This window comes from Triturus cristatus, chromosome 5_2 (assembly GCF_964204655.1).
Source record: "Triturus cristatus chromosome 5_2, aTriCri1.1, whole genome shotgun sequence".
Lineage (NCBI taxonomy): Eukaryota > Metazoa > Chordata > Amphibia > Caudata > Salamandridae > Triturus > Triturus cristatus.
This window is the reverse complement of record NC_140588.1, coordinates 16,747,395-16,773,195: the sequence shown is the minus strand read 5'-3', so window position 1 is coordinate 16,773,195 and position 25,801 is coordinate 16,747,395. Positions and strand designations below refer to the sequence as shown.

Here is a 25,801-nt window from a genome sequence, read left to right as displayed (position 1 = left end):
ACAAAAAAATGCATCCAACATAAAGATGAGCTTTTTATTTTGGGTGGTGATTGCAACAAAGTTATGGACCCTTTCATTGACAGACAATCCCAAGTCCGGTTTACACCACATAAACCCCATAAACAATTTCAAAATACAATAGCTCAGACCCATCTAATTGACTCATGGAGACTCTGCAATCCTGATAGTTCTGAATTCTCCTTATTCTCTCCTTCTCATGTCACTCTAACATGATTATATTATATTTTTCTTTCCTCTACCTTATCACAGAATCTTATTTCTTCTTCAATTGACCCCATTGTCATTTATGACCATGCCCCGGTTGTTGCTGATTTCGATTTGCTCCGATCACATCCCAGGTCATCTAGATGGTGGTTTAATAATTCCCTTTTGCAGGGCTCAATTTTCTCTTCCTCCCTCATTTCCTTTGCAGAAGAATTTTTTATTTTAAACTCCTCTCCTCACACCTCTCCTTCATTTCTTTGGGACACTTGAACCCTCAGCTCGCGGTTTTATTATAGATTATGTTTCCAAAATAAAGAAACATTTACTTAATCAAGGGAAAGCCTTGTTAGCCATTATTAAATGACTTGAACATCTTTTCTACACGTCCTCTTCAGACTCTTCCCTAAAGGAACTTGTTCGTGCCAAACTTGAGTTTAATAAAAAACCTACTGATAATGCTTCTTCATTTCTTCTCCGTTTCACTGCTCGATATTATGGTGGCCGCAACAAATCTGGCAAACTCTTGGCAAATTATCTTAAATCTCGGAAGGAACGTGTTTTGATAGACTCCATTCAAACATCTGATAGGAGATTCCTTTCTAAAGATCAAGCTATCCTAAATGAATTTATGGAATTCTACAAAATTGTGTATACCCCAGAATCCAATCCACTCCCTTCTTCTATTGATGCATATCTTAATAAGGTTTCACCTTCCCCCAATGAGGATCTTGATGTCAGCTTGTTAGAATCTGACTTATCTATCCAAGAAACTTCCCAATCTTTAAATTTGCTTAAGAAAAATAAGACTCCAGGTCCTGAAGGGTTTACCATGGAATTTTTCTACATTTCTCGCATATTCTTTTCACAAACTTTTGCAGCATTTTCAGTTTTTCATTCTATTGGTAATGCACAAGGCTCTTTCCTTGATGCTTCAATTTGTTTAATCCACAAAGACGGCCGGGATCCCAAACAATGCAAAAACTACAGTCCTATTTCCCTAGTAAACGTTGATTATAAGATCTTTGCTAAATTGCTCGTGTTACATCTTGAACATTTCTTACCAAAGCTTATTGGCTTAGAGCAATGCGGTTTCGTTAAGGGTAGATTAACCTCTGATAATTCTCGTTTATTTTTTAATGTTTTAAATAAGGCATATTCTCTTTCTTACCCCCTTGCTGCTGCTGTTTCCATCGATGCAGAAAAAGCTTTAGATAGAGTCAATTGGTCTTTTTTATTTAAAGCCCTCCATTGGCATGGTTTTGGCCCCACATTTATCTCCCTAATATCTTTTTTATATTCTGCTCCTAAAGCTTCTGTAGTAGTGAATGGACTTGTCTCCAATTATTTCAACTTACATCGTGGTGTGCATCAAGGTTGCTCTCCCTCGCCCCTTCTTTTTATTTTAGCACTTGAACCTTTCACATATTTGTCATACATCTATTTCTGGCTTTGATTATGGTGACCAACATTTAAAATTATCAGCTTATGCGGATGATATCTTACTTTTCATATTACTCCTCCTCTGCAAGAAACGTTAGACATTTTGCTTGTTTCTGGTTATAAGATAAACTCTGACAAGACAGAAATCCTTCCCATCACCAAATTATTTTGTTTTAAGGACCATTTTGACGCTACTGGCTTTCGTTGGAATAGTTCCAAACTCAAATACCTAGGCATTGGGTTTAATAACTCTATATTAGATTTGGTTAAAATTAATATGAAGGAGGTGATTCATCGTATCTCCAAACTCTTATCCTCTTGGATTCCTCTCTTTCTTTCCTGGTGGGGACGGCTTGATTTGATTGAAATGATGATTACCCCTATTCTACTATATACTCTTTCTATGATTCCCATTCACATCCCTAATATATATATGTTTTTAAATAACTCCCTTCTCTCTCCTTATCATACCTTTGTAAAACCATATCTCTGGGAGGAGTACATTTTCCTGATTTTCACATCTACTATAAGGCCTTTTATCTTCGGCTAGCTTCTAAATGGCTCCTTTCTGAATTTTCCACTTTTACACTGTTATGCGTTTCAATTGAACGTTCCTTACTCGCACCCTTCTCTTTCAAGGCAATCCTTTCTTTTTCGACCAAAGTTAATATTACTTCACTTCCGTTATTTAAGCACACTTCAATTGGAGATTATTTCTAGGACTACTTTCCTTCGATCTCCTCTTTGGTATAACCGTCTTATTACCCTTAATAATAGACCCCTTTTTTGGAAATTCTGGAGGGATAAAGGAATTATATGGGTTCAGGATCTGTTTCACGGTTTTTCCCCATACTCTTTCCCTCAGGTTCAAGTCACTTTTAATTGCCCTCGTTCATTCTAGCACAAATTTTCTGTCCTTATTGCAATCATCCTGGATGTTTTTACTCGCTACCTTCTAATATACCCTCTCCCTTAGCTGATCTTATACTCACTATGACATGCTTGTCCCAAGGCTTCTTCGCTTTATAAATTTCTTCTTTCCCCTGATCCTGTTCGCCCTAAATCTAAGATCAAGGCTGCTTGGGAGGCGGATCTGGATTGTGTTTTGAGCATAGATATTTGGAACAAACTCTGGGGTAGGTCTTTGAAGATCTCTAGATCTGCTTCCACTACTCAATCTTTATTCTTTCATTATAATAGATTATACTATACCCCTTCATCTATAGCTACATTTACACACTCTGATGATGATGCTTGCTGGTCATGCCAATCCCCTTGGCTGATCTGATGCACCTTCTTTTATTTTGCTCCGCTGTTGTTTCCTTTCGGAAAGATGTTTGGAAATATCTCTCTACTATTTTCAATTTACACATTTCATTATCAAACATCACTCTTGTCATAGGTAGTTTATCGGATTCACTGGGGTTGTCCTTACATGATAAGGGTTTATTTGATTTGATGTTGGCTTTAGCTTTCCAGCAAATCTCACTCAATTGGAAATGCTTTTCTAAACTTTCAGTGAAGGCCTGGTAGAACAATGTTTGTCACTATCACAGGCTGGACATTGCATTTGCTTCTTCTGTTAAACCTTATGTAAATAGGGACTTATTTTCGTTCTCTTTAACCAATTACTTGCCTAAATGTTCACTTCAAGTTTCACATATGCATGCTAAGAATTGTTATCCTCCATAGATATTTTGTTCATTATCTCTTCTCCCCTACAATTTTTTCTCACCTTGATTATAGTTTGCATTTCTCATGTTTTAGAATTGTTCTACCTGCCTCTTGGATAAGATAGATAAGATAGGATATGATAAGATAGTTATGATAACATTTTTTTAAGTTGAATAATATGTTTTATCTGCTTAGTTTTAATGTTTATGATTCATTCTCATGATCTTCAATTTTTGAACTGTAGTACTTCTCCTCGTTTTCTCCCTTCCCTACCCTCTCTCCCATATTATTACTAAAATGTAAACGGCTTTCTACTCTGTAATTTTTGTCTGTACACATTTCTCTTATATTATATTTATTGTTTCATGACCAATTCTCATGTAATTATTACCTATTTAATAAAGCTTATAAAACATTTTAAAAAAAGAATGGTGTTATCAATGATATGCAGCCGGAATGCTTGCAGTTTCCGAAATGAAATATTAAAACGTCTTCTTTTTGACCAGAGCTTAACTTTCATCTTCAGGGAGGTAGCCCTCTGTTGTGGAGTCCCTTAAGTCCCCTAGTCGTGGCGCTGTGGCAGTTTCTTGCACCCATACCCAGGCCTCTTAGAACAGTGCACATGATATGCCATTCTGGTGACATATCACAAGGACGTACACACTGAGGTTGTTGCTCTCATTGATGGCCTGCTTCTGCACTTGTTGGTAGGAGACCTATGACATATGGCACGTGGCAGCAAGTGTGAGGGCAAGAATAGGGCAACAGTCTCCTACTCTGCTCATGAGCGGGGCTAGCATTGGAGCAGTGGATGCCCTGGTATAAGGTGCCAACTGCACCCATACTATGGAGGCTTTTTACTATCCAAAGTGAGTCAGGGGAGTTCATTCCCTTGCTTGCATGATCTGCTTCTGCTTGGCAGGGAATTGACACCATTTGCTGCTGTCTATAAATATCTTAGGAACAAGAATATTGTGGTCAATGAGAGGACCCTTGTCTTTCAGGGATTCATTGTGGCAGGAAACATATGGTAGGAGGGCTGCAACCTCTAGTTATTTGCATCAAATATGTTCACAGATAGGTTAGGGGAGCACATGGTGACCTCAAACAATCAATCAATCTGGGGTTTCTAAAGCGCCCTACTCACCCAAGAGGGTCTGAAGGTGCTGGGGGTGGGGGGGTGCCGCTCCGGATCAGTCGAAGAGCCAGGTCTTGAGGTTCTTCCTGAAGGTGTGCAGGTTGGGGGAGCGTCTGATGCTGACAGGGAACTCGTTCCAGGTCTTTGCTGCGACGTAGGAGAAGGCTCTTCCACCTACACTGGCTCTGCAGATGCATGGGGTCTCTGCCAGGGCGGGGTCGGCGCTGTGATATGCTTATATGAACGGAGGTCAGCGGACCGAAGGTTCCTTTTGGGTACTAGAAAGGAGACTCTTTCGTTGAGGTATTTGGGTCCGATGTTGTGGAAGGATTTATAGGCGTGGGTGAGTAGCTTGAAGTTTACTCTTTTCTCGATGGGGAGCCAGTGGAGGTCTCATAGGTGCTGGGTCATGTGCTTGTGTCGTGGGGTTCTGAGGATGAGTCTGGCTGCAGTGTTCTGGATGGTCTGGAGCTTGTGCAGCAGAGTTTTTTTTTTATTCCGGCGTAGAGGGCGTTGCCGTAGTCCAATCTGCTGGTTATGAGTGCGTGGGTGACGGTTTTTCTGCATTCAGGGGGATCTACTTGAAGGTCTTGCGGAGTATGTGGGGGGAGTTGAAGCAGGTGGAGGCAACGGCGTTGATCTGGCGGGTCAAGGTGAGGGGGGAGTCTAGAATGATGCTGAGGTTCTGGGCGTGGACTGTCGGGGTGGGAGGGTTTCAGAGGACAGGGGGCCACCAGGAGCTGTCCCACACAGTGGGGGAGGGTCCAAGGACAAGGACCTCTGTCTTCTCTGAGTTCAGTTTTAGGCAGCTGTCACGCATCCAGGCTGCAACGTCTTTCATTCCTTCTTGGAAGTTGAGTCTGGCATCTTTGGGGTTCTTCGTGAGAGAGCAGATGAGCTGGGTGTCGTCTGCATAAGATACTATGCTGAGTCGATGCTGTCTGACCATGTCGGCAAGGGGGGGTCATGTAGATGTTAAAGAGTGTGGGGCTTAGCGAGGATCCTTGGGGTACTCCGCAGTTGATCTCAGTGGGTTCGGAGAGGAAACAGAATATATTCAGCAAAATGTTCGATTAAGAAACTTGTAGGAACTTGTGTTTTTTGTGCTGTGATATGTTTATATAAACGGACTCCTACCATTTTGAAACAAAAAACTACCCATTTAGGACACCTTTTTGACCAAACCCGTTCAGCAGAGACCGTACAAGTTTTAAGCAAGCTTTTTGAAAGCAGAGTCTGATCCTTTGGGTTCTGCAGGAGAGAAAGGAGTGGATCCAGTCGAGGGCGGTTCCCCGTATACCGGCGTTGTGGAGTTTGGCTGCAAGAGTGCGATGGGAGACGGTGTCGAAGGCTGCAGAGCGGTCTAGTAGGATGAGGGCCGCAGTGTGGCCCTGGTCGAGTAGCATGCGGATGTCATCGGTGGCGGCGAGGAGGGCAGTCTCAGTGCTGTGGTTGCTCCAAAATCTGGACTGGGAGGGGTCGAGGATGGCGTTCTCTTCGATGAAGGTGGTCAGTTGGGCGTAGATGAATCTCTCGGTGACCTTGGCTGCGAAGGGAAGGAGAGAGATGGGCCGGTAGTTTTTCAGGTCCGTTTGGTCGGCCGAGGGTTTCTTGAGGAGGGGCTTGACTTCTGCCTGCTTCCAGTCATCAGGGAAGATGTCGGGATCAAGGGAGGCATTGATGGTCTGGCCGAGTTCGGGTGCTAAGGCGGTGGCGGCTCTGTGGTAGATGTGCGTTGGGCAGGGGTCCGTGGGGGCTCCTGAGTGGGTGTTCTTCATGGTCGTGGTGGTGTCTTCAGTGGTGGTAGGTTTCCAGGTGGTGATGGTCGGCTGGTTGTGGGTGGTGGAGAGGGGCGTGGTGTCCGGAGTCTGTTTATTGAAGTTGTCATAGAGGGCCTTGATTTTCAGGTGGAAGTAGAAGCGGAGATTGTTGCAGAGGTTCTGAGAAGGTGTGACATACATGGCTTCGCTGGGGGGTTTGATGAACTGCTGTATGATGTTGAAGAGTTCTTTTGTGTTGCTTGCATTGAGGGGATTTTGTTCTTGATAAAGGTCCGCTTGGTGGCTCTTATGCGCTGGTGGTATTCATTCATGTCGTTCCTGTAGTTGTTCTGGTCTTCAGTGGTTTTCCTGTTCTGCCAGAGTTTCTCAAGACGTCTGCAGGAGTGCCTGGCTTCTTGGAGGTCGGTGGTGAACCAGATGGCTGTCAGGGGGCATTGTTTGATGGGGTGGCGGAGGGGTGCGAGCTTGTCAGCGCAGCCGGTGATCCTGCAGTGTAGTTCTTTGGCTGTGGAGTTGGCGTCGGTCGTGGCGGAGGGGAGGTCATGGAGGAGAGTGGTGTTGAGGTGTTCCTCTGTGATCTTGCTCCAGTTCCTTCGTGGCGGGTGCGGAGTGGGCTTGGGTGCGGTGGCGGTATTGAATGTGAAGTGTACGCAGTGGTGGTCTGTCTAGAGGGGCTGCGTGGTGTGGCTGAAGTGGATGTTTGTCCCTCCTGTGAAGATGGGGTCTAGGGTGTGTCCGGCTCTGTGGGTGGGGGTGGTGACAAGCTGCTTCAGTTCGAGGTTGATGAGGTAGTCGAGGAGTGGGGTGGAGTCGGGGTCGCTGCGGTCCTCGAGGTGGAAATTCAGATCTACGATGAGAAGGTAGTCCGTGGAGGCGATGGCGTGGGGTGCGGCGGGGTTGGCAATGGTGGTGGTGGAGGAGGCGCGAGGTCTGGGGGTCCTGTAGACGAGGTTCCCGCGCAGCGTGGTTCTGGGGCGGTTTGGATGTGGAAGTGGAGGTGCTCTGTGTTGGAGAGGGAGTTGTTCGTGCTGGAGGTGGAGAGTCGGAGAGAGCTCTTGTGTGCGATGGCGAGTCCTCCTCTTGAGCGGTCCTTTCTTTGGATCTTGTATCTGTCGGGGATGGCGGTGGCGATGTCGGGGGCTGAAGTGGCATTGGTCCAGGTGTCTGTGAAGAAGGCAATGTCTGGCGATACGGTATTGAGCAGGTCCCAGATCTCTGTGGCGTGTTTGTGGAGGGAGCGCACGTTGAGGAGGATGCACGTCAGGGCTTTGGTGGTGCGGTCATACGTCATGGGTTCAGCGGTCGTGGGAGGGCTGTTAATGGTGAAGAATAGTCAGCAGTGTAGGCAGGAGAACTGGCCGTGGGTGGTGTTCGGCATCGATCTCTGGCAGTGGTTGTTTCTCCAGGGGTTGAGTGCGAGGAGGGCGGCAGCGGTGTAGCGGTGGGCGGTCGTAGATCCAGGGTCCTTGGCGCTGGCCGTGGTCGGGGACGGGCTTGCCTTTGCCGCGCCTTCGGCCATTAAGTAGGGGAGGGGGCGGCACGAGAAGTAGGGAGGCGGGGGCTGTACAGGGGGGAAGGGCCACGGGGCAGCAGCAGTGGGAAATCAGCAGTGAATGCAAGCAAGAATAAAATAAAATCTACAGGAGAAGACACCTAGCAGGGCAACAAGGAGTTGAAATGAAATTACAAATAAGTTAAATAAAAAGAGGGCGAAAAGGGGACACCAGGCAGGCAGAGACAGGAGCACTTCTGAGGCTGGAATGGAATCGGGCTGCCGTTGCGAACCCTCCCCAGGGGGAGGGCTCAGCACTGCGGCGAGGCAGCGGTGATGCGGAGCTGCAAGGGAGAGAGTTGACACCAGACCGGAGTCTAGTGCGACAAGTAGCAATGCACCTTTAATCTGGGTCAAGATCTTTAAAAGGATGGCCTGCAGTCCAGGCAGACATACACAGGGAACAGGGTCAAAACTGATATGCATATGGCTGGGTTTAAACTGGAATGGCCTGGGGAACAAAAAGCACAATGGATTTAGGCCCAGATCTCTGTACTGGGGTGAATGTTTGACATTGCTCAACATTCTGTCCATCAATGCAATTGAACGTTTGCATACTTAGATCATGGGTAGACCATATACAAACAATTTAGACTACACTACCTAGCCTCAAGATCAACACCAAATTGTCTCCCAAAACCACAACTCAAAAGATAATACTTTGTCAACCATGCATCATGAGCGGAGTGGCTTGTTACTTTCCTGTTTGGAAAGCACTTTCAAGGGTTGGAAACTGGTATACAAATGGCAATGCAATACAACGCCTCTGGTTGGAAGAATGGTGCTTGTCTCTTTCCTTTAAAAAATATTTGTGTGAAAATGAGCAGTAATATTCACGTTGCCATTGAAAAATGTAGGAGTTATATATAACAAGTGCTAGGTGTAATAATAATAAGTCATGTATTTATTGTACTTCGCACTGCACTTTTGTCATTTGTAAGTGTTCTGATATTCTGGTGCGTTGCTGTGGCGGCTGCTTTGCATGACAAAGACTCTGTTCCTCCCCCTACGAAAGCCAGATGTGATCCTGGTCCTTCCCATGAATCAGAAGGGGAGGAAGATGTGGACCTTAAGGGTTGTTTTGTACAGGGGTTGGAGCTTAACCCCTTCGCATCTAGGCCTTTTCCCCCCCTGTGCTAAGCCTTTTTTTGGCTATTTGGGGTAGTGCGCGCTTAGGCCCCTGTAACTTTTTGACCACATATGGTATCCACGCCAAATTTGCGTCCTTTTCTTCCAACATCATGAGGATTGTAAAAGCACCCAGGGTTTGTGGATTCCCCTGGAGGGGTCCCAGAAATTAGCCAAAATACAGCAACATTTTGTTTTTTTGGGGGAAAATGGGAAAAATGGGCTGCAAATGAAAGCGTCTGGGTTTTTCTCTGCAAATGGTATCAAAAAAGGGGCTGTGGGGCTGAAATCACCACTTTCCCAGCTTTTAGGGAATGACAGACCTTTGTCAGAAAACCAACATTTTTTACACAATTTTGGCATTTTTCTGGGACATAGCCTATTTTTGCTATTTTTTGCGTTTTCAACCTCTTTCCAGTTAATGATAAAAATGGCTATGAAAGCAATAATGGATCCTGGAAAGCTATACATTTTAGAAAAGTAGATACAATTCTGAATTCAGCAAGGGGTCATTTGTGTAGATCCATCACGGTTTCCTTATAGAAACTAACAGTTAAATATAGGAAAAATTGAAAATTAGTTGAAAAAAACAGCCTTTTGTGTCAACGTTTTCACCTGTAACTTCTTCTAATTATGACAGCTCTTTGAAAGCAATATACCGTTACATCCGCTGGACCTTCCTGGTTGTGGGGATATATAGGACTTGTAGGTTCACCAAGAACCCGACGAACCCAGAGTCAAAAACTGAGCAGCAATTTGCAATGTTTCTTTATTATGTTCCAGGTATATAGCAATTATTGTGGGAAAATGTATACATGGAAAAATCGGTATGAAAGACACCTATGTATTTCTGAAATGGGAACAAATTATAGAGTTTAGAAACAGTACATATTTGCACATTTTTTCGAAATTGGGAATACTCATACCAGCATGAGAATTATCGGTCATTTTTCAAAATGACTTCTTTTTTACATAATGTCTTTCATTTGGAAGGCAGAAATGCATCAAAAATCAATAGGTAATAACAGTTGCTTTACAAATTTGAATTACCCTAAGTCTCCCAATAAAAATGGTACCTCACTTGTGTGGGTAAGCATAGTGCCCACGACAGGAAATGGCTCAAAACCCAACGTGAACACACCACATTTTCACAATGAAAATTTACCCTTTTTTTGCGAAGTGTCTAGCTGTAGTTTTTGAACACTAGCTCTGCCGGCACCTAGGGAAACCTAGCAAACCTATACATTTTTCAAAACTATGTGGGCGAAGACTGCATCCACAGGACTGCATTGAGGACTGTTCAAAACTGCAGTGTGCAGCTTCACATTCAATCTGTGGGGCATAAGGTATGTATTGTGTAAATAATTAAACTGTGTATAATTGTAACAAATGTTTCTCAATACCGTATGGACATGTTTAAATGTCTACTACCATTCTTTCCCTTGGGATTGACTGCCAATCACCCCCTCCCACATTTCATGTAGTGAAGGGAGACTATCAAACACTAGCTCAAGAAAGGACTTATAGACCCAAGAAACTAGGCATCTTCCATCATTTAAGTAAAGTTGCACTGCACAATCTGTCTTATGTCTGCTTTGGAAGATGGCCTGGTGGAACTAAAATCACCACAGAACTCTGAACAAGTGAACTACTCAACCTGGCTTGGAGTTACCTTTCAGCTAAGGAGCTTTACTCCAACTTCCAACTCAACCTACCCCCAACCAGTTAAGCCTGAGTCACGTCAAAATCCTTCCAGAACCTCTCCTGACACTTTCACAAGGTATCCAAGAGAGATGCAAAGACATAGGGGCATATTTACAAGGAGATTGCGCCACCAGAACGTTACTTGTACAAATGGTCCGCTGGTGCACTGCCCTGCACCTTATTTACAAATTGGCGTTAAGGCACTTTGCGTGGCTTGCGTGGCTTAACCCGCTTTGTAAATATGGTACCCTTTCACGCACGCAGTTTTGAGAATTAACAAGGGGCGTGCAATGGGTGTTGCTGTGGGCATTCCACAGAAAAACACATTGCTTTTTGAAGCTGTCACAGATTTCCAAGGATCTGTAAATCTGAGGCAGTGCCAAAAACTAACACCCTGCAAAAGCAGGCAATAGATTGGCACAACGCGGAGAAATACTTTTATTTCTCCTCATTTTTGCTTTTTCTAGTTGTGCTGCATTCTGCAGCACACATAGAAAGAACAAAACACCATTAATTAATGTTTTTGTGCTGGAAGGTTTCCCTTTCTGCACAAAAACAATTATTAGAGAATGGGGATTTGCTGCTTCTATGTGTTCTGCATCTTCCTTCACATAAACATACACCCCTGCAATGCAGGCACTATGGTGCAAGGGTGTCTTTGTTAGCGCTAGGCAGCTATTTCTAGTGCCAGCGCAAAGGAAAACACAGGGGTGCGCCATATAGTTGTAAATACGGTGCATCATTGCGTTTTTGAAATGGCACAGCGTGGCGCTGCAAAATTTTATGAAGCAGCGCAGTGCTGCATAATTTGCTGCAGCACCACGCTGGGCCATTGACTCATAAATATGCCCAATAGTTTGAGAGAGACCTGTTCTTGAGAAGAACTCCGTGTGGGCATTACCATGTGTTTTCAAATGTTACGGACAGCGAATGTTCCTCCATCTCCTCTTTATTGTGAATGCTTCCTTTAAAGCTTTGGACTGGCAGCTGGTTTAGGTCTGGTTGTTTTGCATTTAAAAGAGGTGCGAACCCTCAAGTCACAAGTGTGAATGTCTCATTAATTCACTGAAACAGGCCTGGGCACACAATAGTTCAACTCCAAGAATTGAAAGAGGTCGCTAAAGTCTGATTGCAGAGTTGACCTTTTTATGTAAAATATAAGATTTGATTTCTGTATGAATTAATGAATGAATCAGCCTTTCTAGAGCGCGTGGTTACCTGGAGGCATCCCAGCACTGGAAGTAGTCCAGTCACGAACTCCGCGCAGTGTTTAGGGGAACAAAAAGGGTTTTGTGAGTTTTCGAAAGGTCAAATAGTTGGTCTCAAGATGAATATGGAGGGTGAGGCGGTTTCACAACCTGGCGACATTATAGGAAAAGTGACGCCCTCCACTTCGTGATCTTTTGATTTTAGGGACTGCCGCCAGATGTTTACTATCCGACCGCACGGCCCTATTAGGATGGTAGGGCGAGATGATGGAACGAATAATAGGCGGTCCATTGGCTGACAGTGCCTTGTGTGCAATGCACAAAGCATTAAACTGGACTCTCCTGAATGGGAAGCCATTGGAGAGTGACAATGGCGGGCTTTGCTGATTGGCGACTGGGGATGTTCGGCCCTGCTGAGTTCAGGGACGAGCCTTCCATCCAGATTGATACCTTTTCTAGACACATGGCTAGACCAGGCCCGGTTTTGTCAAACTGATTGAGAGAGACAACCAGCTGGGTGTCATCGACATAGGTAACAATCTGGATAACGAAAGGTTGCACTACCTCTGCCAGGGGGCTCATGTACACATTGAATAGAGTGGGGCTCAGGGACGATCCCTGTGGAACCCCACATCTAAGGAGCATACATTCAGAGGTAATTTCATCTTCAAACACCTGAAACGACCTGTCCTCCAGAAAGGATTGCAGCCACTTTAGAGCTGTTCCAACCACTCCTACCTCCCTAAGTCTCTGAATCAGCAGCTGATGGTTGACCGTGTCGAAGTCTGTGCTGAGATCTAAAAGAACAATAGCAGCACAGCCTCCATCTTCTAAAATGTTTCTGGCTTCTTCTACGACTGCCAGAAGGGCAGTCTCCGTACCTTGTTGAGGTCTAAATCCAGTTTGTGAGGGATGGAGACAGTTATTACTCTCCAGAAATGCAGAGAGAGCAGAATTAACATGCTTTTCAGCCACTTTGCTGATTCCTGGCAGTAATGAGATTGGACGGTAGTTCCACAACCCCTCTGGGTCAAAATTGTTTTTTTTAGAAGAGCTTTGACCATTGCTCGTTTCCACGAGGTGGGGACGAGTCCCATCAGGAATGTGACGCTGATCAAGTTCAGAATAACTGGAGACACGGTATCAATGACTTGGTTTAAAATAATAGGGGGGACCAGATCTCTATGGGAGCCAGATTTCAATTGGTTGAAAATACCTCGCAGAGAAGTCGGGTTCAGGTGAGGAATTTCCGCCAAGGAACATTCTCTAATTTGAGGCCCGTTATCCGCAGGTAATACATTTTGTTAAACTGTAGCCAGGTGAAAAGAAGTATAACTTGTATTTTGTTAAAGAAGAATGTTGCCATATCGTTGCAGCGGGATTATGTATCGTCAGATACGATAGGCGGAGAGGGAGGTTTGAGGAGAGATTTCGCAATGCGAAATATTTCGTGCGGGGAATTAGAGGCTGACATAATTCTTTCTTCATAACAAAGAGCCTGAGCAGATCTAATTTCTTCCTTATACACTTTTATAGCCTCCCTATATTTAACTTTGTTAATTGCAAGGAATTCTTTTCTCCATCTTCTCTCAAGTCGTTAACAGGATTGCTTGAGCTCACGGAGCTTGGAGGAGTACCAAGCTGTTCGATTAGCTCCTATCTTATTGCTGGTCCATTTGTTTAGGAGAACAGTGTCCAATGAAGATTCAAGCCATTTACCAAACATATCGTTCACAGTGATGGGATTTGAATCAGGTATTGGTCTGGTGTTATTGAGAGTTGACACCCTAGACTCTGTTGGAAGTTTTGACCACTTGCAAACCTGTTTTCTGTTTTTCACAGCCGGCATGATGGCGACCTGAGGGGCCCAGGTAAATGGAATCAGGAGATGGTCTGACCAGGGGACCTGAATGGGGTTCCAAACCAGAAGATTTTCAATATTTGGAAAAATAGGGTCAAGTAAATGGCCTTGAGAGTGAGTGGAACCTCTCACTTTTTGATTGAGTTGAAAAGCCCCCAAGCCATCAATCAACTCACATGTGGCTGGCAGTGTGATGTCATCAAAATGAATGTTAAAATCCCCATATAGGGTAAAATTGGGGAGGGGGCTAGTTAGATTGGCTGTTATATCAGGTAGATCCTTACAGAATTGCACAAGGGCACCTGGGGAATGATATATTAAAATCCCAGAAAAAGTACAATCATGGGATAGCCCGATTGCAAAAGAGAGACTTTCGCAGTCGGGTATGGGGCTTGCTAAAATGTGGCAGTTAAATTCGGTTTTATAAATAATTGCTATACCGCCTCCTCGGCTTATCTCTCGGTCAAGCCTCTGAATAGCATACCCACAGGGGAGAGCTTGAACAATAGCAGAGTCGGCCTCACTATTCAGCCATGTTTCTGTTAAGAATAATCAAAAAATCAAAGGAGGGAGCGAAGAGGAAAAAGGTAGAATCGTCCTCCTCTTGATACTGTTATCCAACATAGGGATTCTACCATGTATTATGTGAATATATATGCACCCATGTGTGTGCTGCTATTTTTATTTGAAGTGTTTAGTCATACGTGAAAAATGGTGCAAAAGGATCAGAGCTCCTTCTCTCAATTTATGGGAAGAGCAATGTTTCCAAAAATTGTAAAATACCCCTCACACACTGAAACTTGATTCAGTGTCATGCTTCATCATTGGGGTCTTCCCGCACCTCTACGGGACGGGGCGTGCTACGACTTACGTAGACGCAGGAGCACTTTATTCAGGGATTGGTGAGTATGTGTAGTGCGTGGGATCGTGAAAGAAAATGTGAGATGGTTAAAAATTCTCTGGCTAGTGGAACGAAAATACTTTGTCTTCCCTGGTTGAGAATAGTAAAAGTGGGGAGGTGTAGATGGTGTACTATGAGTCACCTCCTACAAGGTCGACATGTTTCAGAAGCCATGTGTGCAGGGAAGGATTGGTTATGTGTAGGAAAGTGTCCCTTCCTGCACATAAACAATCCTAAAATGCCATTTTCTAACTTTCGTGTGTGCTGCTTCATGCAGCACACATGAAAGTTACAAAATGGAATTGTTTTAAAAAGGTTTGTTTATGTACAGGAAGGGACACCTTCCTGTACAAACAACCATGGCATTTTGCTATTTCCTTGTGTGCTGCACAAGGCAGCACACATGGAAAAAGCAAAAACAAGGAGATATAATGCATATCTCCTTGTTTCGTCAACTTAAGACCAGGGTTTTCCTCGTCTTCATTTTGGCACTGCCTACTATATACGCCACCCTGGTACATAGGGGGCAGCGTCAAATACAATGGGTGTTGCAGTGGAATGCCCACCACAATACCCACTGCACGCCCCTTTCACGCTAAACATAGCGTGAAAGGGTGCCTTACGTATAAGGACCCTATCGCCACAGGAACGTCACAAAAAGTGACGTTCCCGTGGCGATAGGGGCTTGTACATATGCCCCCCAGTTCTCTAGCTAGAACAAAACTGATTTGTGTTCACTTAAAGTATGCCAACCTGTCCAGGATAGACAAATAAACTTAGGAATAGACAATTTCCACTCTAGTTAAATGCATAGGGTCAAATTAGAAACTCAAATACAGTTCCCACTCACACTAGTTTTTGAAATGTCTTGTTAAAGAATAAAAGAAATGATACCTGGAACGAGCTTCCGCTCAACATCAGAGGCGCCCCCAACCCTGCACACCTGCAGCAAGACCCTCAAGACCTGGCTCTTTGACTGACCAGAGCTGCTCCCCCCCTAGCGCCTTGAGACCCTCATGGGTGAGTAGCACGTTTAATACCTCCTGATTGATTGAATAGCATGTATTGCTTTTCGTACAGCCTAATGCATTTTTGCATGAAATATTATGAAACCTTTTACACACTACTTACTGTTAAAGATGTTGCAGGAATATTAACTCCCATCCTACTTCTGTCTTCCGGAAGAGATATAAGAATACTTGCCACCTGTGATAAGATTAAGAAAAAAATGAAAAAACCAGTTAGTTTTCTTCTAGGTATTTACAATTTTAAGTGGTTTCAAGGACATTTGCTCCTACATCATGAACTCTGCCTACATACATTGCATTTTGCTGCTGCCATAGCTTTAGCATAGTGTAGGAAAGTGGGTTTCTGTTGCAGCAACCCCCCCACGTTTTGCCAGACTACTGATGCACTTTCACTTGATGTGCCCTGGGTCCCTGCCAACCAGGTTCCCAGGGCCTGTGTTCTTTCCCCAAAACTAACCTAATTGGCATCTCTGGCCACAGGTCAGCCCCAGGTAAATGGTACCACAGGTACCCAGGGCACTGTGACCAGGGAAGACCTCTAAGGGCTGCAGCACTTATTGACAATTCAATAAAGCTTTATTATCGGTTGCGAACCATAAAAGCAATGGACATAAAAAAGAGAAAGATACAACAATTCCAGCATACCACCATACAAGATTCATAAATAAATAGAATACTCATGACAAAATTAAAAATAAATAGGGCCAGATTGATCCTATACACTAAAAGCGAGGGATATACAGAATAAAATCAATCTATGGTAAAACTAGGCCTGTGAAGACACAGATACAGTAGATAAATGCTGTTTAATTATGGCACTTCGGGCGCTCCACATAGCCCAAAGATATCTCGAAATCGCAAAAACAATTATAGGAGTAGTGTCAAATTTTAGAATTCTAAAGGCTTCCCTGTAGTCTCTAAGGCCCAACAGTTTGCAAAGAAGAGTGATCCAGTGAGCTCTGATTCTAGCATAAAACGAGCAAAAGAGCAAAACATGCAAATCTGTTTCTTCACACCTATCGCATCCAACGCATAAACTAGAGACCGAAGGGATGACTGACCAATTGGCTGTCACAGCCAGCAGAGGGAGTGTCCCATATCTCAATTGGACATACAGCTTCTTGGCCAATGCGGGTTGGATGATATCCAGGCTTTTCTCAAAATGGTAGTGATCTTTTGCCTCCAAAAACGTATTGGTCAGTCTGCCCAAAGACGGATTAGTAAGAGCAAGTTCCAATCGGTGCTTATTAAGTAGGCTAACCAGCTCTCTCCTGGATAATGAGTGACACGTCTGTTCTGGAGCACGCCATAAATCGCTCCTACCCAGGGACTGACAAGCATTCATAACATATTGTAGCCAGGGGATTTTCCCAGCCCCCCTTAAGGACAACAAATCCCTTAAGTCGTCCATATAGCTTAGCAACTCCGGGGTGGAACAGAGCCGCCTCCAGTACAACACAGGGCGATTCGAAATGACCCCCTGAATGGGGGCTAAGCCCAAGTCAAGGCGTAGGGGGAGTAATGGTGTGCTCTGTGGGAGACTCATTAAACGTCTAATAAAAGTATTCTCGGTGGTCATCAAGGAAGTGGCACTCAAGCGGCCCCATAACTCTACCACATAGAGCGCCCCACCTCTCGCCTGGGACTTATAAATTTCATGGGGCGGGCCCAAAGATTTAAGTGGGGACCCACTATGGACTTTTAGAATGCCACCAGAGGATTGGGCCAACATCATATTTGCTTTAGCTACCTGGGGCCCCCACCCCATCCTATCGTTCAGTGTTACACCAAGATAATCAAAGGTGGAGACCCTTTCAAGCGCCACTCCGTCCAGATGAGGGTGCGAGCAACTAGATATTTTTGCGTTAAAGGCCATAAATTTGTTTTTTGCCAGATTAATCTCCAGGTTCCTTGACTTGCAGAAAAGGCAAAAAGCCTCCAATGTTCGCTGTATACCCATAGAGGTTTTCGATAGCAATAGGGTATCGTCAGCGAACATCAGGGCTGGGACCTTCCGGGCAGCCAAGCTGGGGGAGTCCAAGTCCCTGGCTCCCAATAAATGATCAATTAGTCCGTTAAGGAACAGAGAGAAAAGAGTAGGGGCCAAGACGCACCCCTGCCTCACTCCCCGTTCCACCGGAAATGGGGCCGAGAGCTCCCCGCTATTCCCATACCTCACCCACGCGAAGGTACCTTGATGTAGCCGTTTAAATAAATGGCATAGATATGTGGGTGCCCCCATCTCCCTCAAAATGGCCCAAAGCTTATCCCTCTGGACCAGATCAAAAGCAGAACGAAGGTCAACAAAGATCAGATACAAACTACCGGCCCCCAATGTTACCGTTTTCCAAAAGACTAACTGGAGTCTAAATAGTTGGTCAATGGTGGAGACCTTGCAACGAAACCCCGCTTGAAGGGAGGTCAGGATTTGTTGGTCGTCAATCCAACTCTGCAACCTTGTTAAAAGAATGCGAGAGAACAGTTTCTGCAGGACATCAATAAGGCTAATGGGACGGTAGTTAGCCTTTTTGTGGATAGGAATAATCTCGGCCCCCAGCCAGGTTCCTGGAATTTCCATGCCATTCAAAATAGCATTGAACAGTAGCCAAATATAAAGAGCCCAAACTTCCTGCTCGCTCAAGAATAAGTCTCCTGGAATTCTATCCAACCCCGGGGCTTTCCCTGGCGCCAAATTTTTAAGGACCACTTTAATTTCTTGGAGAGAAAAGGAAATGCGCTCACCCTCAGCCAAAAGTGTTGGAGGCGATGGACTCCCAACAAGGGAGCCTAAATGTGCCACCGGAGCAACTTTCGAAAGAGAATACAATGGCTTGAAGTGAGCTAGCCAAACCTCTTCACTCAGGTTTGGTGAGAAAGCTGGAGTCCCATCTGACGATCCCGATCTCACTTATTGTGCCACCCTTAGAGGCCCTGTACCTCTACACACACACTGCCTTCACAGGCTGCGTGTTTTGGTGCAGAACAAAGTGAAGAGTTGACATGGCACACACCTCTGTGTGCCATGCCTACAACCCACTGCCCTGGCATAGATCAGTCACCCCTCTAGCTGGGTGCACTATACCAGTGGTAAGGGTACAGGTGCATGAGCCCTGTACTCCTACAGTGTCTAAGTCCATTCTTAGACATTGTAAGTGCAGTGCTGCTATTAAGAGTATATGGTGCTGGGAGTTTGTCATTACAAACTCCACAACACCATAATGGCTACAATGAAAACTGAGAAGTCTGGAATCAAACTTCTCAGCACATTACACTGATGCCAGAGTGGGATTTAATGAGATGCCCTCTGAAAACTAACTTACCACTAGTGTCCAGGCTGAGTGGCTGCTTTCAACTGCCACCACCAGACATGTTTCTGGACTCCTGGGTCAAGAGACTTCTGCTCTCTGGGGCCTGAAACAATGCACATCCTGGCAGGAGGTGCCAAGCCTCCTCCCCCAGGATGGGCAGGGTTCACGAAGGGGAAGCTTCAAAGGCTTGCCGTCTTTATGAGTTTCCCCAGGCCACTTGCTGCTTTCAGCAACTGGCCCCCACTGGTTCTGACCCCCACTTTGGGCGGGAGGACCGCCGGGAAAAACAAGTGAGGAAGAGAGGAGTGCCCACCTCTGCCAACTCCACCCCTCAGGTGGGGAAGGTGAGGTGAAGCACAACTCCCAGTCCCCGCCATCTTGCAGATGACAGACGGGCTCATGCCCCCTCCCACTGGAGGGTGGAATAATAGGGGGTGTACCCACCCCAGGAAAGGGACCCATTGGTCCCTGCCTTTTACCTACCTGTAACACCCCTAAATTTAGTATTTAGGGGCACCCCTGAACCTTGCTTCCTCAGACAAGAACCTGCAAGAGGAAGAAGAAGGACCGAACAGCCGTGCAGCAGCTAACAAGAGGAAGATGCCCACTGACTTGGCCCCAGCCCTACCGGCCTGTCTCCCCCTCGAACCTGCTCCTTCGAAAATCCCAGAGGTCCTGCCTGCCTTCAACTACAAAGACTCTGTCTCCTGTGAACACAGGATTTGTTCATCTGCTGCCTCTGGCTCCGGCCGGAAACCACGGATCCGCCCTACTCTGCACCCGCCGTCCACGGCCCGAGCTTGAGTGGGCAAATACCACAAGGAGGTCACACCGGCGATCCTGACCCAAGACCCGGCAACCCCTGACCTGCCTCAAGCCTCCAGCCGACGCCTGCAGCCTAAATCCAGAAGGCCAGCATAACCGCAACCAGGAGCTGGTAAGAAGATCCAACCCCAAAAGGCACCCCTGCACCCGACGCCCCACGTCTTGTGTGCCCAAACCGACGGGGCCTAACCAACCCCTAACTTCCCAACTTATCTCTCGAAGTGGTGGTCGCACCCAGAAGACCTTCGTCCCCAAGCCTGCAGTGCCTTTGCAAACCAGAGGTTCCCCATTGAAACCCTCGGGCGCCCGACGTCAAAACAGCACCCCACACCTGGCCACCCTGTGCCACTGAGGGTGCATCTTTGGTGCTACTTTGTTTCCCCATTTGCCCTGAGCTAAAGTCCAGGAGCTTTGCTCCCACAACCCAGTGGCTTGCTTGCCAGCAGCCACAAACCAGAGGCCCCCATCCCCCATTGGATAACATTGGGCCTCAGTACTCTGCTGCTGAGGGTGTAACGAGAGTGCATCTTTGACCCTGGGGGAACCCTGGTTCTAACCCCAGAAGCTCAACTCCAAAGACCGATAACTTACCTGGTAACGGTTAACTTAATTTCTCTCCATAGGAACCTATTGACTGTTTTTCTCTGAAAAATGTTCTAAGTGTGGAGTTGATTTGTATGGAAACCTGAAAAATAACACCATTTCTCTTGGAAATGTCCCAGTGTGATATCTAGGCATATCACACTGAGTAGAAAAAGTAATCTAAAAAGTAATCTCAAAAGTAACATAAAAGTAACTTACCTGTAATTCTTATTGCAAAATCGATACAAAGTATATGTACAGCATTTCACAGTATTGCATTACCAGTAATTCAAACTGTAACCATTTCAAAGTACATTTACAATTGCATTCCAAACTGTATATTTACTGCAAAGTATTTATCAACTTACCTGTGCCAGGCTTGCTTGGTTCTAGGAAAATAAAATAACTAAAAGAATATTTTTATACAAAACCAATTGGTCTGAAGTTCAGTCTTTGAGTGTGTGAAATCATTTGCTGATTGAGTGGGTACAACGAATGCTTAACACTATCCTCAAATACTGCCTTACTGCTCAACCACACAACCACAAATAGAGAGTGAGGTGCTATCTAACTTTACCTCTGCCTGCCTTTGGGGTTCCACTAGACTCTGTGCACACTATACCTCACTTTGGTATAGTATATACAGAGCCAGCTCAACTCATTTGATGTGGCAATTTTCCAGCATTACATTTAAATGTTTTGCGTCTGGTACAGTTCCAAGAATAATTCACTGCCAGAATATCTACTATTATTTAGTTTTAACTTGTTTTAGAATTGATATAGTTATCCACTGACCCATCAAAGGCATCCATGACTGAAGATACTGTAGAGATGGCAAAGGTTACATCTGACAAGTGGATGAAACATTGCCTTTCAAACATATATGGCTTGTAAACTTTTTGGTAATACAACCACTTCTGGTTTCAGTTCACAAAAAAACATAAAAAGGTTTTGAATTTTTTTTAAATGTCTATTAGTTTTCATGAATTTAAGAATGCTTTCAAAAAGGTGAATCCAATGGCTGACTGATCTTAAAGGTATGCACCTGTAAATACCATGGTGTCTTTCTCACAGTTGTTGTCTCTAGCCACAGAGTGAAAGGAGACTCAATAGCCCAGAAAGATTTTACAATTACTGTAAGTTACATATGCGGTATCATGATTAAATATCTGTTAACTATGTGATGGTATGAACCATTAGTATCTGAAGCCCAATATTGTTGATGTCTATGACAGCTAGTCTATAAAAAAGCTTATAAAGCTTATAATTGAAGCTCAATAAAAGACTTATTTCAAAAACAATAAAGTGTAATAAACAGATGATAAAATGTAGGGTCAATGACCATTAATAAGTGTATAAAGTCATATAAGAGGCCAAAGGGTCAAAATTCATATTGCCCTACTGCAACAAACGCATTTATTCAAGCAGAGAGAGAACAATATTGTACACAAGTGGGCAGGGTACAGGGCGGCATCTTCATTTTCTACATACGCCAGGGGTGTTCTTATTCTGATAAAGAAAGGCATACCGTTTTCCCGGACGCAGACTGACAGCGAAGGCCGTTGGGCACTAATGCAGGGCAAGTTGGGTAATACACTGATTACACTCATTAATGTATATGGTCCAGTGGTGGATGAGCTGCATACCTTTGTACAATTGCTGGGAGTGCTCCGAACGTGGCCGGATGCGGCAACACTGTGGGGAGGCGCCTTCAATACACACCTCGATCCGTGCCTAGATAAGTCCAACCCTCACGGGGCACGCACGATCAAAATTGTGCAGTGTGTGCGAGATGCTATGGCAGAAATGGGCTTGTGCGATGCATGGCGGCTACGCAATGCAACAGATAGAGTGAGTACACATGTAACGCCGGCGCATCACAGGTGGTCCAGGTTAGACTATTGGCTATTGAATGAAGAAGCTAATGGATGGGTAACAAATTTGTATAATCTACCTCACACACTTTCAGATCATAACCCAATAATGCTCGAAGTCCAAATACTGACTAACACGCACTTTCCTTTCACCTGGAGATTTAGAGCTGAGGCATTACTTGATCCTCTATATGAAGACACTATAAGGCAGGCAATCAAGCAATATTAAGAGTTGAATGAAGGGACAGTAGATAGCCCGGTCATCTTGTGGGAGGCATTCAAGGTCACGATCCATGGGGTTTGTATAAGCACCACTGCGGGGATCTTGAGGGATCTCAGGGGACAGTTGACGAAGCTTGAAACACAGCTGAGTGAACTTGAAACGCAATATAGCACAGATCCGGCGACTACTCCCTTTGATAGACTTCACGCTTTATTAAAAGAGTATGATGAGTTGGCGGACACAGAGATACGATATAAATCGCGGCGACATGTGGCCAGAGCTTATGGTGAGGCTGGGCGCCCCTGTAGGAAGCTTGCCGAGACGCTGCGATTTAGAGCTAACCATCATCATATTGATAAGATAGTGGATGGAAATGGGGAGGAGCACTACCAATCTCGGGATATCGTGGAACAGTTTAGGTTTTTTTACGGCGAGCTATATGCCTCTCGAGGCACATGTGATGAAGCTGCTCTGTCTGAATATCTGGAGGAAGTCGCTTGTGTGTGGCTTGTGGACGGCCATTGTGAATATCTTGGCCAGCCCATAGGGGAGTCAGATATTAAGGAAGCCATTAAATCCCTGCCTAATAACAAGGCCCCTGGCCCTGATGGGCTCACCTCATAATTTTATAAACAATATGCGGACATCATCACCCCGTATCTATTAGAGGTATATGCGGAAGCTCATGAATCAGGGATCTTGCCGCCTTCTCTCAGACAGGCGCTTATTATCACTCTTCTAAAAAAGGATAAAGATCCGACACTGTGTGAATCGTATCGCCCCTTGTCATTAATAAACCTTGATGCAAAAATATTGGCCACCAGACTGCAACCGCTGCTTCCGATCATGGTGTTGCCGGACCAATCTGGTTTCGTGCTGGAGCGTTGCACCTCCAATATCCTCCGCACGATATTTGCCATGTATCACATTTTAAATCCTGATCTCCAAGCTGCGGCGGTCATGCTTGATGCCGCAAAGGTCTTTGACTCCATTGAATGGGGTACATGTTCCATATTCTCAGGAGAATGGGTATTCCCAATGTTTTATTACGCTGGTTGCAACTCCTTTATACTGACACATCGGCGAGAGTGAGAGTAGGCGGCCTCACTTCAGATACTCTTCGAGTAGACCGAGGCACCAGGCAGGGATGCCCACTATCGTCTCTACTGTTTGCTCTCATGCTTGAGCCGCTCGCCTGTATACTCCGTCAGCGCCATATACAGACAGCGCTTAATTTCAATCAGAGACCGGTTTGGATTTCTATTTACGCTTTCGATACGGTCCTTTTTATACGGGAGCCGCAGACCAACCTTTCTCCAGTGCTGCGAGAGTGCATTAGGTTTGGCCTTTTTTCTGGACTTACGATTAATTGGGAAAAATCAGTGATTATTCCATTAACATTGTGCACGTGTCTTCCCCCTTAGAAAATCCTTTGATTTGGACAGCTGAACCTATCAAATATTTGGGTATTTGGGTGCATCGAGATCCAGAGATAGTCATAAAAGAGAACTATGGTAGAGCACTGCATCATTTGGAAGAGCAGGTGGAAAAGTGGATACATCTCCCTTTATCTTTGGCAGATCGGGTTGCGGTGTTTAAAAAGGTAGTTTTGCCCCGTTTTTTTGTATTTGTTCTGTAACATTCCAATTAGGTTAGCCAGACATTTCTTCGCTATGGTCAAAACGCAACTTTTAAAACTACTGTGGGGAGGGAAACAGGTGAGAATCAGTTGGGCCACATTGACGCTTCCGTATGCCAGAGGTGGATTTGGGGCACCCGATCTATATCTTTATTATTTATGTGCACAGGCTCAATACGCCTACTATTGGTTCAGGCCACATGACTTCACCCCGCATATAGCGGTGGAGGATGGGGACACACATCCCATACCACTGTCGGGAATACTTACTCATGTTAACAGGGGCACACCTAGACAGGAGATTAATCCAATAGATGTGACAGTGGGTGCGTGGCAGGCAATGGGTCGAATAGCTGGAAAGCTTACTATATACGCACCTGCGCTGCCGCTGGCTGGACACGCAGCGTTGTCTGTAATGCAGGAGACTGGTCCAATTAGGGCTTTAAAAGATGTGGGAATAATGCACATGCAAGATTTATATTCGGAGGGTACATGCACGATAGACACTGAGCTAGATTACATCACTAATCACATGCCGCTATTTATATATACCACACATCGCCTAAGGCGTGCTTTAAAATGTCATTACCCAACATTCCCGGCCGAACCACCGACTCTCCTTTCTCTGCAGTTGCTGCTTGTGGCTCCCACAAAGAAGAAATTAATCACTAAGCATTGTAAATCGATTCAGGAGGAAGCGCTGAAGGGGGCAGATCGCAGCCTAGAGCTTTGGAATTCCACGTTAGAAACCCCATTAATGGTGAATAACTGGGAACAAATATGCACCCTGACTGGGAAACTATCGCCCAACGGAAATTTACAAATCATTCATCTGAAATGTATTCATCAAGTATACCATACTCCCCTTAAATTGTATAAGATGGGGCTTCATGATTCGGCAGGGTGTAGGAGGTGTGGACACGGCGAAGCAGACTTTTGTCACCTTGCATGGAACTGCGCTGCAGTGTTTACATATTGGAAAGAGATTCTCAGTCATATACATAAAATGACAGGTGCCGAGATACAATGCACACCAGTCACATGTTTGCTTTGCTACTTACCACAACTGAAAGGAGAGATAGGCAGATATGTGCGTATTGCTCTTTTGCTGGCCAAAAGGTGTGTTGCCATGACTTAGGAAGGTCGGCCGAGCCCTCAGATAAAAGACTGGATTATAGATTTAGTATACTGCAAAGAAACTCTTGCACTCTATGCAGAGGAGCTGCCTACTACATCTAGGCCTAAAGATATCTGGGAGCCACTTAGGCAATATTTGCTGACTTACACCACCACTGATGTAACTTCACCTTAAACTGTACGTTTTATGCTATTTTGATTGCTGTAAGTGTAAAGCCCAGACACAAGCTTGTGATTTGACCGAAAGGGGATGTTCAATTCTGTACGGAAAAGCACATACCTCAGGCATACTTCTATCACTTGGGAATGTTTTATTTTTCTTGACTCAGGCGCCCTGCGAGGCGACATGTGTACTGTTTTCATTGTCTCATTTTGAAACTCAATAAAGAGATTTAAAACAAAACAAAAAAACGAGGCCAAAGGGTACCTTTTTATCCGCAAATTGCAATACAAATAGAATGATCAGTTTTATTTATAATGTTCGTTTTAATAGAGATGCTTTTTGCAGAGTATTATGAAGGTCACAGAAGCAAGCAGTGTTAAAGAACAGTATAGCTAGATTGACCATTTGCG

The 25,801-nt window shown here is 44.9% G+C and overlaps 1 protein-coding gene across 12 annotated transcripts in view; it reads right to left on the bottom strand.

Annotated features, from left to right (window-relative positions):
* CTNND2 (catenin delta 2) overlaps positions 1-25,801 on the bottom strand; it is a 3,222,299-nt gene that overhangs the window by 17,596 nt on the left and 3,178,902 nt on the right. For all 12 annotated transcript variants that reach the window (XM_085606754.1, XM_085606755.1, XM_085606763.1 and 9 more), the window contains one exon: positions 15,744-15,818. In XM_085606754.1, coding sequence (XP_085462880.1) covers positions 15,744-15,818 — 75 coding nt within the window. The remainder of the gene's footprint in view (positions 1-15,743; positions 15,819-25,801) is intronic.